The following is a 12,330-nucleotide window of genomic DNA, read 5'->3' as shown; positions in this document are numbered from 1 at the left end:
AAAAATCAATGCATAAATATTCGCAAATATGAGGCTGGAAGATGAGGGCAGTTTTCATTCAATTTCCCAATATGACATGACACACTGGCATTTCACGGGGATGAGTAACTAACAGAGTAACTTCTTGGGTGTGTTCTGGAGTGTGCTCCTGAGAGGTCAGGCTACTGTGTAGAGAGCCTCTCTTTGGTCAGTGCAAGCGTCTCTTTATTCCTCTGCAGACCCTGTGGTTGGTATCATCTAGGGTTTTTTTTGTTGATGGTATTTACCTAAGTAGGTACAAGATGAGAGCTACACTTGTGATGTCTAATCATCCCAGTACTCGGTCATATAATGCTTTGAAACTACTAACATTTGGAATCTACCATCTTAACTTGTTCTATTTGTCTACCACTTTCTTTACAAAAGAGAACTTTTCAATATTTTTCTGCACTTTTGTTTCCATATCGCTTACCTCTGAGTTGAATGCTCTAAGGCCCTTAACCTACTTAAGGTTTTGTCCCATACTTCTTGGAGCACGGATAGGCACACGCTCCTCTCTTTACATTCCTCTCTCATACTGTATAAACTCGATTATGGTTGCCCTGATTACTCTTTTGCTTCTTCTCTACTCTTCACCATCTTGATCCTTTGCACCGTACTGGGTTGCGCCTCAGCTCTGGTGCCTTTCGTTCGACTCCTACCCTCAGCTTGTACGTTGACACTGGCTTCCTGTCTCTTTAGGACCGCCGAAATAGCTTCTGTCTTTGCTACCTTGCTCGTTTCTTACAACACCCTCACTCTCACCTGTGTCATGCTTTGACTTTTCCCCTCTTATAGTTCCTGTTCCCCTTCACCACTTTCCTCTTTCTGTCCAGTTGTCTCGCCTGCAACATTCTCTTTCGGTTAGTATTACTAATATTTCTCCTTGTGTTGTTCCGCCCTTGCCCCCATGGAGGGTCCCCCTTCATAAATATTGTAAATCCTTGACCCATATCACTAAAGCTTTTACCCCTCCTACAGTTCTAAAACACCTCTTCCTTGAACACTTTTCTTGACACTCCAGCTCCATTTCCATCTTCACCGATGGGTCTAAGTCTGCATACGGTGTAGGCTACTCTGTTGTTTCTCCTGACCACACCTATATGTGTCGCCTGCCTCCAGAGACTTGCATCGTCACGACAGAACTTTATGCTATTCTCTCAAACAATGGCATTAGGTGAAAGGAAATGTGACCAACCATTTCTGTTCCGCCTGGGATTCAAACCCGGAATTCTCGATTGTGCGTCGAGAACGAACCCGACTACACTACTGGGACCCTATTATAATCTGTGAACAATAAAACTGTTTTTTGCTGCTGTTTTTACACTATATTGATGCATTATATATACAATACAATTTTGTGCACCATAGCCAACTACTAAACTGGTCCAGTGAGAGTTATAATTTCATAATCATGATCCAAGGTCAGCCTAGCACCACACATCTTCTTACATCAAGTTGTTTGTACAGACAGTCTGCTTTACGAACATTCTGTCGTGTCCCCCTGTACCCTCTTCATGCATAAAAATCATTGTACAAATTTATTAAAGCATTCCTTTAAATTTTGCGGCAGCACTAAACTTCTGTGTGGCAGCCTAATGGTGGAATATTGTACAAAAAACTTACGCAGTCCACTGGAAGGTATGGCGAGTGAATGTATTTACTATTTGTGCCTGTAGGATTAGGCTGTTAGAGTTTGTGGGTGTGTATTTAACTAAGTGTAGTTACAGGATGAGAGCTATGTTTATGGTGTCCTGTCTTCACAGCACTCTTTGTTGTATAATGCTTTGAAAGTACTGACGGTTTTGGCCTCTACCACCTGCTCACTTAACTTGTTCCAACTATCTACCACTCTGTTTACAAAAGTGAATTTTCTTCAATTTCTTGAGCAGCTTTGTTTAGTTGCTTAAAATCTATGACCTGTTGCTCTTGAAGTTCCAGGCCTCAAGATTCTTCCTTGTCAATTTCGTTGATTCCTGTTACTATTTTGTACATAGTGATCATATTGCCCCTTTTCCTTCTGTCTTCTAGTTTTGGCATATCTAATGCCTCTAACCTCTCCTTGTAGCGCTTGTCTTTCAGTTCTGGACGTCTTTTAGTTGCATGGCTTTGCACCTTTCCAGTTTGTTGATGTGCTTAAGGTATGGGCACCATACAACTGCTGTATGTTCAAACTTTGGTCTCTTACAAAGGCTGTGACCAATTTCTTTAGTACCTGTATTTCACCATCAATGTACAATATTTAAAAGCAATTCTGAAATTGGAAAGCATTGCATAGGCTCCTCGAACAATGTTCTTTGTTATCCTCATGTGACAGCTATCTGTCTAGAAAACTATCCGTAGTTCTCCTTCTTTATCTGAATTTTTTAAATCATTTTCCACATAATTTGTAGGTTGTGTGTGGTCTATTTTATCTTATTCTACATTCCATAACATAGCATTTATTTACAGTAAATTTTATTTGCCAAGTGGCACTCCATACACTTAATTTGTCCAGGTCTTCTTCAAGGGGATGGCAATTGTCTATGTTTCTTATCTTCCCTAGTATCTTGGCATCATCAACAAATATGTTCATATAATTTTGTATTCCTTTTGGTATGTCATTTATATAGACGATGCACATTACCAGTGCAAGATTTGAACCCTGTCCTGTGGTAATTTGTTCGTGACAGTTCTCCAGTCTGATGCATTGCCTCGGATTACTTCCCTTTTTTTTCTGTCAATTAGAAAATTTTTCATCCATGTTAGAAGCCTCCCTGTTAAATTTGTTCCAGTTTCCAGAACAACCTCTTATGTGGGACTCTGTCAAAAGCCTTTTTTAGGTCCAGATAAATGCAGTCAACCCAACCACCTCTTGCCTGTAAAAACTCTGTGGCTCTATCATTGAAACTAAGTAGATTTGTTACACAAGATGTATGCTTACACAAAATGTATGTGTAATTACCTAAGTGTAGTTACAGGATGAGAGCTACGCTCGTGGTGTCCCGTCTTCCCAGCACTCTTTATCATATAACGCTTTGAAACTACTGACGGTCTTGGCCTCCACCACCTTCTCCCCTAACTTGTTCTAACCGTCTACCACTCTGTTTGCGAAAGTGAATTTTCTTATATTTCTTCGGCATCTGTGTTTAGCTAGTTTATATCTATGACCTCTTGTTCTTAAAGTTCCAGGTCTCGGGAAATCTTCCCTATCGATATTATCAATTCCTGTTACTATTTTGTATGTAGTGATCATATCACCTCTTTTTCTTCTGTCTTCTAGTTTTGGCATATTTAATGCCTCTAACCTCTCCTCGTAGCTCTTGCCATTCAGTTCTGGGAGCCACTTAGTAGCATGTCTTTGCACCTTTTCCAGTTTGTTGATGTGCTTCTTAAGATATGGGAACCACACAACAGCTGCATATTCTAGCTTTGGCCTAACAAAAGTCGTGAGCAATTTCTTTAGTATATCGCCATCCATGTATTTAAAAGCAATTCTGAAGTTAGAAAGCATGGCATAGGCATAGGTGTGGGTGTGTGTGTAGGTATGTTTGTCGGTATGGGTGTGTGAGTTGGTGTGGGTGTGTACTGGTAGTTACTTAAGTGTAATTACCTAAGTGTAGTTACAGGATGAGAGCTCTGCTCGTGGTGTCCCGTCTTCCCAGCACTTTTTATTGTATAACGCTTTGAAAGTACTGGCGGTTTTGGCCTCCAGCATCGCTTCACTTAGCTTGTTCCAACCGTCTACCACTCTGTTTGCGAAAGTGAATTTTCTTATATTTCTTCGGCAGGTTTGTTTAGTTAGTTTAAATCTATGACCTCTTGTTCTCAAAGTTCCAGATCTCAGGAAATCTTCCCTATCAATTTTATCAATTCCTGTACGTAGTGATCATATCACCTCTTTTTCTTCTATCTTCTTGTTTTGGCATGTTTAATGCCTCTAACCTCTCCTCATAGCTCTTGCCCTTCAGTTCTGGGAGCCACTTAGTGGCATGTCTTTGCACCTTTCCCAATTTGTTAATGTGCTTCTTAGGATATGGGCACCATAGAACTGTTGCATATTCTAGCTTTGGCCTAACAAAAGTCGTGAACAATTTCTTTAATATTTCGCCATCCATGTATTTAAAAGCAATTCTGAAGTTAGAAAGCATTGAATAGGCTCTTCGCACAACATTCTTTATGTGGTCCTCAAGTGATAGTTTTCTATCTAGAACCACCCCCTAGATCTCTTTCTTTATCAGAAGTTTAAAGATTTTCCACATAATTTATAGGTTGTGTGGGGTCTGTGTTCTCCTATTCCACATTCCATAATATGGGATTTATGAACATTAAATTCCATTTACCAAATGGTGCTCCATATACTTATTTTGTCCAGGTTTTCTTGAAGGGCATTAAAAATAATATTCTGCTGCATTTAACAAACTCTCTGTAAGACGCCCTGGGTAGGGCTTGAACTTGCGACCCTAGGAACACGAGGCAGGGGGCTCTATCAACTATACTAGGGTGCCCCTTATTAGGGACACACCACTAAGGTGGTGTGTTTGTGTGGGTTCTGTCGTGGAGGGCTGTTGTAGGAGGCAGGGCAAGGAATTTCAGACAATGGCCCTATTGGCTGGAGAGACGGTTGGCTGTGAGTGGGTGCCACCAGGAATAGCCTTAAGTTAATTGCTCACTATTGAGTATCCTCGTTTAACTAGTGACTTATGCTATAGTACTGAAGGCACTCAGCAGCAGTGTGAATGTGTTTATACAAACACAATAGGAGATTAGACACAGAGGATTTGAGGGTCATGACCCCTAGAGGCATGAGGCACACATCCTCTCAGCTGAAGGCCTAGACACTGAGTGCCACACATAAGGACCCTTCTAAGAGCCAGGTGGGTGGCAGAGGGGGAGGATGGATAGTGTGTGAGGGAAGGAACTGCCAGTCATCTAACCAGCCCCATCACCACCCTACCTGTCTGCTTTGCCCACTCTGCCCTGCCCCAGGTGGGTGCTTGGGGATGGGAAGAATGAACATTGAGATGAGAGACTAGGTGTGTGAGAATTGTAGGGAGGGAGATAGGTAGGTGGAGATATACAGCTAGCAATATTTATCATGTCATCGGCTGGAGTGGGTGGGTATAGGGTGACTTGAGTAAAGGGTGATGGGTATCAGGATTGTTTTTGGAAGTGATGTTCTGGGAAGATGTCAATTGTTAAAAATGGTGGCTTTAACATGTCCTCATTAACCCACAAACAGGCCTTTTTTCTTTTTATTTTTACTGTATATACAAGAGTTCTTACATTCTTGTAAAGCCACTAGTATGTATAGCATTTTTGACAGATCCTTAATCTTAATTTTCCTGAAATATGACTTGCCAAATTGTTTAACAACCAGATACCCATTCATTGCTGGGTGAACAGAGGCTACGGTTAAGGAATGGCACATAGTCAACCCACCCTGGCCAGGATACGAACCCAGGCCAAATGACTTACGAAACTCCGGAAGAGTGTTTTACCACTGCACCACAGCAGTAAGGCCAATCCTGGAATATGCAGCCCCAGCATGGAGCCCGTATCTAGTCAAGCACAAGACGAAGCTGGAAAAAGTTCAGAGGTATGCCACTAGGCTAGTCCCAGAACTAAGAGGCATGAGTTATGAGGACAGACTATGTGAACTGCACCTCACGTCGCTGGAAGACAGAAGAGCTAGGGAAGACATGATCACCACATACAAAATTCTCAGGGGAATTGACAGGGTGGACAAGGATGGATTATTTAACACGGGTGGCACACGCACAAAGGGACACAGGTGGAAGCTGAGTACCCAAATGAGCCACAGAGACATTAGAAAGAACTTTTTCAGTGTCAGAGTAGTTAGTAAATGGAATGCACTAGGAAGTGATGTGGTGGAGGTTGACTCCATACACAGTTTCAAATGTAGATATGATAGAGCCCAGTAGACTCAGAAATCTGTACATCAGTTGATTGACGGTTGAGAGACGGGACCAAAGAGCCAGAGCTCAACCCCCGTAAGCACAATTAGGTGAGTACAGGGTGCAGTGGTAAAAATCAAATTGTGTTTACGCTGTTGGGCTGGGGTGGGTCCGCAGGCTGGTGATTGAAGGGTGGAGAGTAGAATGCCAGTAGAGTACACATGTATTTTCATTTATTTATTCATGTTATTAAACCCACTTCAATCTTCAAAAACAGCTGTCTTTGACATGCAGGATAAATCCAACATTCAAGGTAAATACTGTACTGTAATATGCTGTGTTTTTTATATTAAATGTCCTAAAAATATCTGTTTTGTGAGGAATTTTGGTGGCTCAGGGATGCATCTTCCATTTATAGCATTGGTCCTATGGAAAATCTTGGTTCACATTCCAAACAACTGCTTTACGACAACCTCCTCAGAACATAACTTGTTCATAGTCTTACATGCAATGAACCTATTTTATTTTCTTCATATTTTTATTGATATTACATACCTTGTTTTTCAAGTACTGTACAATGATGCATTGGGCTGTCAATAATGTTATTTTTATCTCTGAACATGTAGATCATAGGTATGCACAGATATATTTGTGTCACAAATATGCACACAATATTCGATTATGTGAACAATTAAATGTACAGCTTTTTCTGTTATTACACTATATACAGCTATCTATAATTTTATAAACCATAACAAGCCACTACATAACTCTAGTAGGTGTGGTAATGAAATCTTAGCACAGAAGAGATCCACATGCTTTGACGAGACGACGTCACCTAGCATAGCAAAATGCCTTCAAATATACTACGCACATCACTAAGTCTAGCCACAGTACTGCTATTTCTATCAGATTCCTGTCACTAAATCATAAAATATGAATTATTTTCCACAAGGGGATTTTGTAAAAGAACATGAGGTCACACCGGATGATGCATACATGCATAAAACCTCAGCTGTGTGCTGTGAATGTCTGCTTCCTGCTGTGAACATCATAACTAGTTTTGTGTTCACTGATATCTTAACTTTGTACATAGTTTTTATCACAGTCAGGATTATCTTTGAGAATATCATTAAAAAATATTTGCAGTTACCAGTACTTATTTTATTCATCATTATTAAGTAGTACTGTGTTCCCGATCTGCATAGTTGGCTTGTGAGCTCCTGCTGGATATGCCAGCCTTGGTTGCTCTAGCAATACTGAGATTCTCACAGTCAGGAGGGATACAGAGATTTTTTTTTCAAGATGGCATCTGTTTACTGAAGTCCTGAGAAACAAAATGTGAGACTCGTGTACCTGTGGGAGTTTTGAATCATTCCCTAGACCTAAAAGACTTTATTTAGCTTAATAGAACTTGTGATTGAGATGGTATACAGTCCTTATAAAATATTACTTTTCTGTAGCCAGGTTTTTACTTTCATAATGATGTTAAAGCTTTAATGGTGATGTTGTTTCATGTAGGGAGAGACAAGGACTTTTAGGAGATTAGCTCTTACATGGAATACTACTGCTTTTACGATGAGGATGGCATAGTTTTAAATTGTAATGATGATTGATTATTTAGGGAGGATGATACAGCACTTATAGAATAGAGATGGTGTTTATGTAACAGAGGTAGTGTTGATGCACTGGAGATAGAGCTTTAGCCTGCTGAGTAGCTTAGAAAAGATAATGTTTAGTAAGGAAAGACGTTACTCGGTTATTCAAAATGTAGCAGTATGAATCATGCCTCTGATTCTACCTGGAATTCCAGTTCATCAAACTGCTGTTATCTCAGGACAAATATACAACTGAGTTAAAGGGATGGAGATCTTGCCTTCATCTATCATCGGTGGCTGATATATAGGAGTTGTTTAAGCAACTAAAGAGCTATATTGCTTTTTCAATATTTTAATAATATAAAGTGATTTTGCTAGATCAAATAATGTTGTTCAATATAAAATTTTATAAAGATGTATTCAAAACATGTAAAATATTTTCAGAACCTGTTTTAGAAATAGTTTCAGAAAATTCATAAAGAGTTTAAATTTGTAAGCTATAAACTATTATTTTCGGTCAAAAGTAACATTTTTTAATTACCGAAATTAAATTTGTATTTGTTTTGCATCAAGTTTAAGTCAAGATCATTCCACTTGATTAAAGACAAGACAATGTACTGCTTCAAAGTTGGGTGGAATAAAAGGAATGTGAAGCCTATTGATTTTTCATTTTAATTCTGTTCTCCTCTCCTGTTAATTTTAATTCTGTTTACATATTCCTGGGTCTTCCTAAATCAAATGAAGATTTATTCCAAGGTTTATACCTAGTACAGTTAAAAGGTTAGATTCAGTTATTAGGTAGTACATATGACATGTACATTTGCCCTCTTTGAACTTAGACATGAGACTTGTTTGTTGGCATCTCAATACTGTACAGGTATAAGCTTCCTTGCTTCCATAGCAACAACTCGCCCTCCTATCCTTCTCCTCCAGCTTTCCGTATGTTCCATTTTGGCTTTATATCTCTTATTTCTTTGTTTTCTTTATTTACCACTGCAAAAGAGAGCCCACCTTAATTGGTACAGTAAGTACTTCTAAAATTGTCTTTGCATGATAATAACAATTCATTGTGGTATATTTTTGTGCACTATTTAATGTGATAATCATACTAAAAAAATGCAAAGCCAAACACCCTCTACTGTATACATTTTGCAAGTTTTTGTTTATATGTTTATTCAGATTTATAGTTACATAAATATTATTTATTAATAGAAGATATAATGAAGAAAATAATAGTGTTTACCATATTTAGTGAATGTTCTGATAGTTAAAATTGATTGATTAAAGAATAACTTGAATTGTAATTGCAAGCTAAACTACTCAGTCATATGTAATGGTAGAATTCAAGGAATTTTCAGTTTACTTTTGTTCTTGTAATCAGTAAAAGTTGTATACACACACATTATTTTTATCCAATTTCTCTTCTTTTTATTACTTGCTTCATATAACAACATCATTAGTATTTATAATTCCCACCCACAGCTTTGTGCATAAGGTACTCTCCCTATGAAATATGGTATCTGCATAAAGTAGGCCACAGTTTATTTCTATGAAATCATCAGTTGTTTATTCAATATACATCTATTATATATATAATTCAGAATTGAATAATATTTGCTCCACAGACTCTGTTTTTCAAAACTGAAGCTTCTTTTACTGGCAATTGAAGTAAAAAACGAGGAGGGAACAGATAGCAAGATTGCAATTAATCCAAAAGCCACCAAAATTCAACCAAATACACAAGGATTCTTTATTGCTCAGTCTGCAGATGAAGTTAAGAGGTAAGAGTCAGAGATGTGTTATAGTGTCATTGATAATAATTTGGCTCTTGATGTTTCAGAAATTATGGAGAGTCATTTTATGTGAGATATAATGTGGGAGATGATGTGTGTCCTTGGTACAAAATGTGGTAATTACCTAATTAGATACAGGATGAAAGCTGCACTCGTGGTGTCCTCTCTTCCCAGCAATTTTGATCATTTAACGCTTTGAAACTACAAATGGTTTTGACCTCTACCACCTTCTCACTTGTTCCATCTGTCTACCACTTCATTTTCGAAAGTGCATTTTCTTATATTTCTTCAGCAGCTTTTAGTTTATATCATTGGCCTCTTGTTCTTGAAGTTCCAGGTCTCAGGAATTCTTCATTATAAATTTTGTTGATTCTCGTACTATTTTATACACAGTGATCATATCACTTCTTTTTCTTCTATCTTCCAGTTTGGCATATTTAATGCCTCTCACCTCTCCTTGTAGCTCTTGTCTTTCAGTTCTGGAAGTGATTTAGTAGCATGTCTTTGCACCTTCTCCAGTTTGTTGATGTTCTTCTTAATTAATTAAGATATGGGCTTAATATTAAGATATGATATTAAGATTAATTAAGATATACAGCCGCTGCATATTCCAGCTTTGGTGTCATAAAGGTCGTGAGCAATTTCTTTAGTATTTCACCATCCATGTATCTAAAAGCGATTCTGAATTTGGAAAGCATAGCATAGGTTCATCACACAATGTTCTTTAGGTGGTCCACGGGTGTCCTTTTTCTATTTAGAACCACCCCTAAAACTCTTTCTTTATCAGACTTTTGTAAAGTTTTTTTACACAATTTGAAAGTTGTGTGTGGTCTATTTTCTCCGACTCCACATTCCATAATATGGCATTTATTCACATTAAATTCCATTTTCGAAGTGGTGCTCTATATACTTATTTTATCCAGGTCTTCTTAAAGGGCATGCCAATTGTCTATGTTTCTTAGTTTTACTGGTATCTTAGTATCATCAGCAAACATGTTCATATAATTCTGTACTGTATTCCTTCTGGTAAGTCATTTATGTAGACAATGAACATTACTGGTTCAAGAACTGAACCCTGTGGTACTCCACTTCTGACATTTCTCCAGTTCAATACATTGCCTCTGATTACTACTACTCATTTATGTCAAAAAATGTTTTATCCGTATTAGAAGTTTACCTGTCACTCCTCCAGTATGCTCCAGTTTCCAGAGCAGCCTCTTATGTGGGACTTGTCAAAAGCCTATTTTAGGTCCAGATAAATGCAATCAACCCAACCAACTCTTTCCTGTAAAATCTCTGTGGCTCTGTCTTAGAAATTAAGCAAATTAGTTACACAGGATCTTCCAGATTGAAAACCGTACTGTCTGTTATTATATCATTATTCTGCAGGTGTTCTCTCCATTTGGTGTTAAATATTTTTTCCAGTATTATGGCTGCTTCACTTGTCAGTGATGCAGGTCTATAATTAAGGAGGTCTTCCTTACTGCCACTTTTGTAGATTGGAACTATAATAGTCTTTTTCTATATACTTTTTCTATATGCTGTATATTTTCCATATACTTTTTCCATATTTCCATATACTGTACTGCAAGGGCTCCTGAGCACAGACATGCCTCAAAACTCAATTGAAGTGGAATGCTGAGCTCATGTTTACAATCTCTTAGAACTCAAGGTGAAACTCTATCAGGGCCAACTGCTTTGTTTCAACTTAACTCCTTGAGCATTTTTTTCTACTTCATCTCTAAAACGCTCTGTGTGCTCTGTGTTGTTCTCGGAAATTTTTATTGTATCGGCTTTTCTGAAAATTTCATTTTGGACAAACACATTTTGGTAGTGTGTGTTCTGGAAGATACTGTATAGTATGGTGAAGGATGGTGTATGTACCAGGAAATATAATGTGGTTGGGGATGGTGTGTTTACTGAGAGATACTCAGTAATGTGGTATGGGAGGACGTATGTGCCAGTAGATACAGGTATAAGCATATGTATGTTATCTTATATAACCTACCTTATATATATATAACTTATGTAGGTTATCTTATAATGATATGTAGGGATATCTTTTTCAGTTTCACTTCAGTAATTGATTAAGGAGTTCTTGTTCCTGTACAAATTTAAGTTTCAATAAGTAGAGGAATGCTAAAAAGTCAAGACAAGTTATGTTTTTCAGAGCCTGGTATTACTGCAAAGCCTGTCATGATGATATTAAAGATGAGACTCTTATCAAGAAGTGCAAGTGTAAAAACTGTAAGTATAATTTAATATAATATTATTTAATTTCTCCTTTTGTGTACAAAAAATTAGTTAAAAACTAATGTTTGTCAACTTGTATTTAAGTGTGTGTTTAATTTTTGCTAATGCTCTTGATTTATGTGGTAAAATGTATTATATCATCATTATTGTGTTTGGTATGGCAGGTTGGTGTAACTTAGAAGATAAATATTAATATTTTGAACAACTATAATCACTTAGGATATCAGTTATACTGTATTGTTATGGTTGAACTTAGCGCCAATTTTAATATTCACCACAGAAAAACAGTCACCACTCATCTGATGACAAATTTTATTTAATTGAAATTAGATACTAGCTTATAAATTATTTAGATTCCCATTGATGAATAGGCTTACAATTTTCAGCAGTATTGTGAATTTTATTTATATCCTATTTTACCATATATATATTTTTAGGTTATCTCATTAATTTTTAAGATTTGAATGACTATAAGGAAAAATTGGCTCATTTGAAAATTTGTAAATATTATTTCACATTTATAAGTACTGTTCTGTACTCTGTTGTAATAATCAGGAGAGGAAATGAATTGTAGAAATATTACTCTGCATTAAACTTCAACCGAGTCATTTTACATCGAAGGGGTTTGAGTTTTTTAAATCTTATTTCAAAGGACCAAAACCCATTTCCCCTCAAAGCTTTATCCTTATTCTTGATGCCTCCTCACATAAATTACACATTAGCTAGGGAATTTCAACCTTTCACTTACTAGATTGTAACTTGTACAATATT

The 12,330-nt window shown here is 37.3% G+C and overlaps 1 protein-coding gene across 1 annotated transcript in view; it reads left to right on the top strand.

The window, feature by feature from the left end:
• slo (calcium-activated potassium channel slo) overlaps positions 1–12,330 on the top strand; it is a gene marked incomplete in the record, with an annotated part of 691,171 nt that overhangs the window by 506,371 nt on the left and 172,470 nt on the right. The window contains 2 exon segments of the mRNA XM_069308722.1: positions 9,139–9,294; positions 11,477–11,553. Coding sequence (XP_069164823.1) covers positions 9,139–9,294; positions 11,477–11,553 — 233 coding nt within the window.

Source organism: Procambarus clarkii, chromosome 63, assembly GCF_040958095.1.
Source record: "Procambarus clarkii isolate CNS0578487 chromosome 63, FALCON_Pclarkii_2.0, whole genome shotgun sequence".
NCBI classification, from domain to species: domain Eukaryota; kingdom Metazoa; phylum Arthropoda; class Malacostraca; order Decapoda; family Cambaridae; genus Procambarus; species Procambarus clarkii.
The sequence above is the reverse complement of the archived record's forward strand: the minus strand, read 5'-3'. Positions and strand labels throughout refer to the sequence as shown.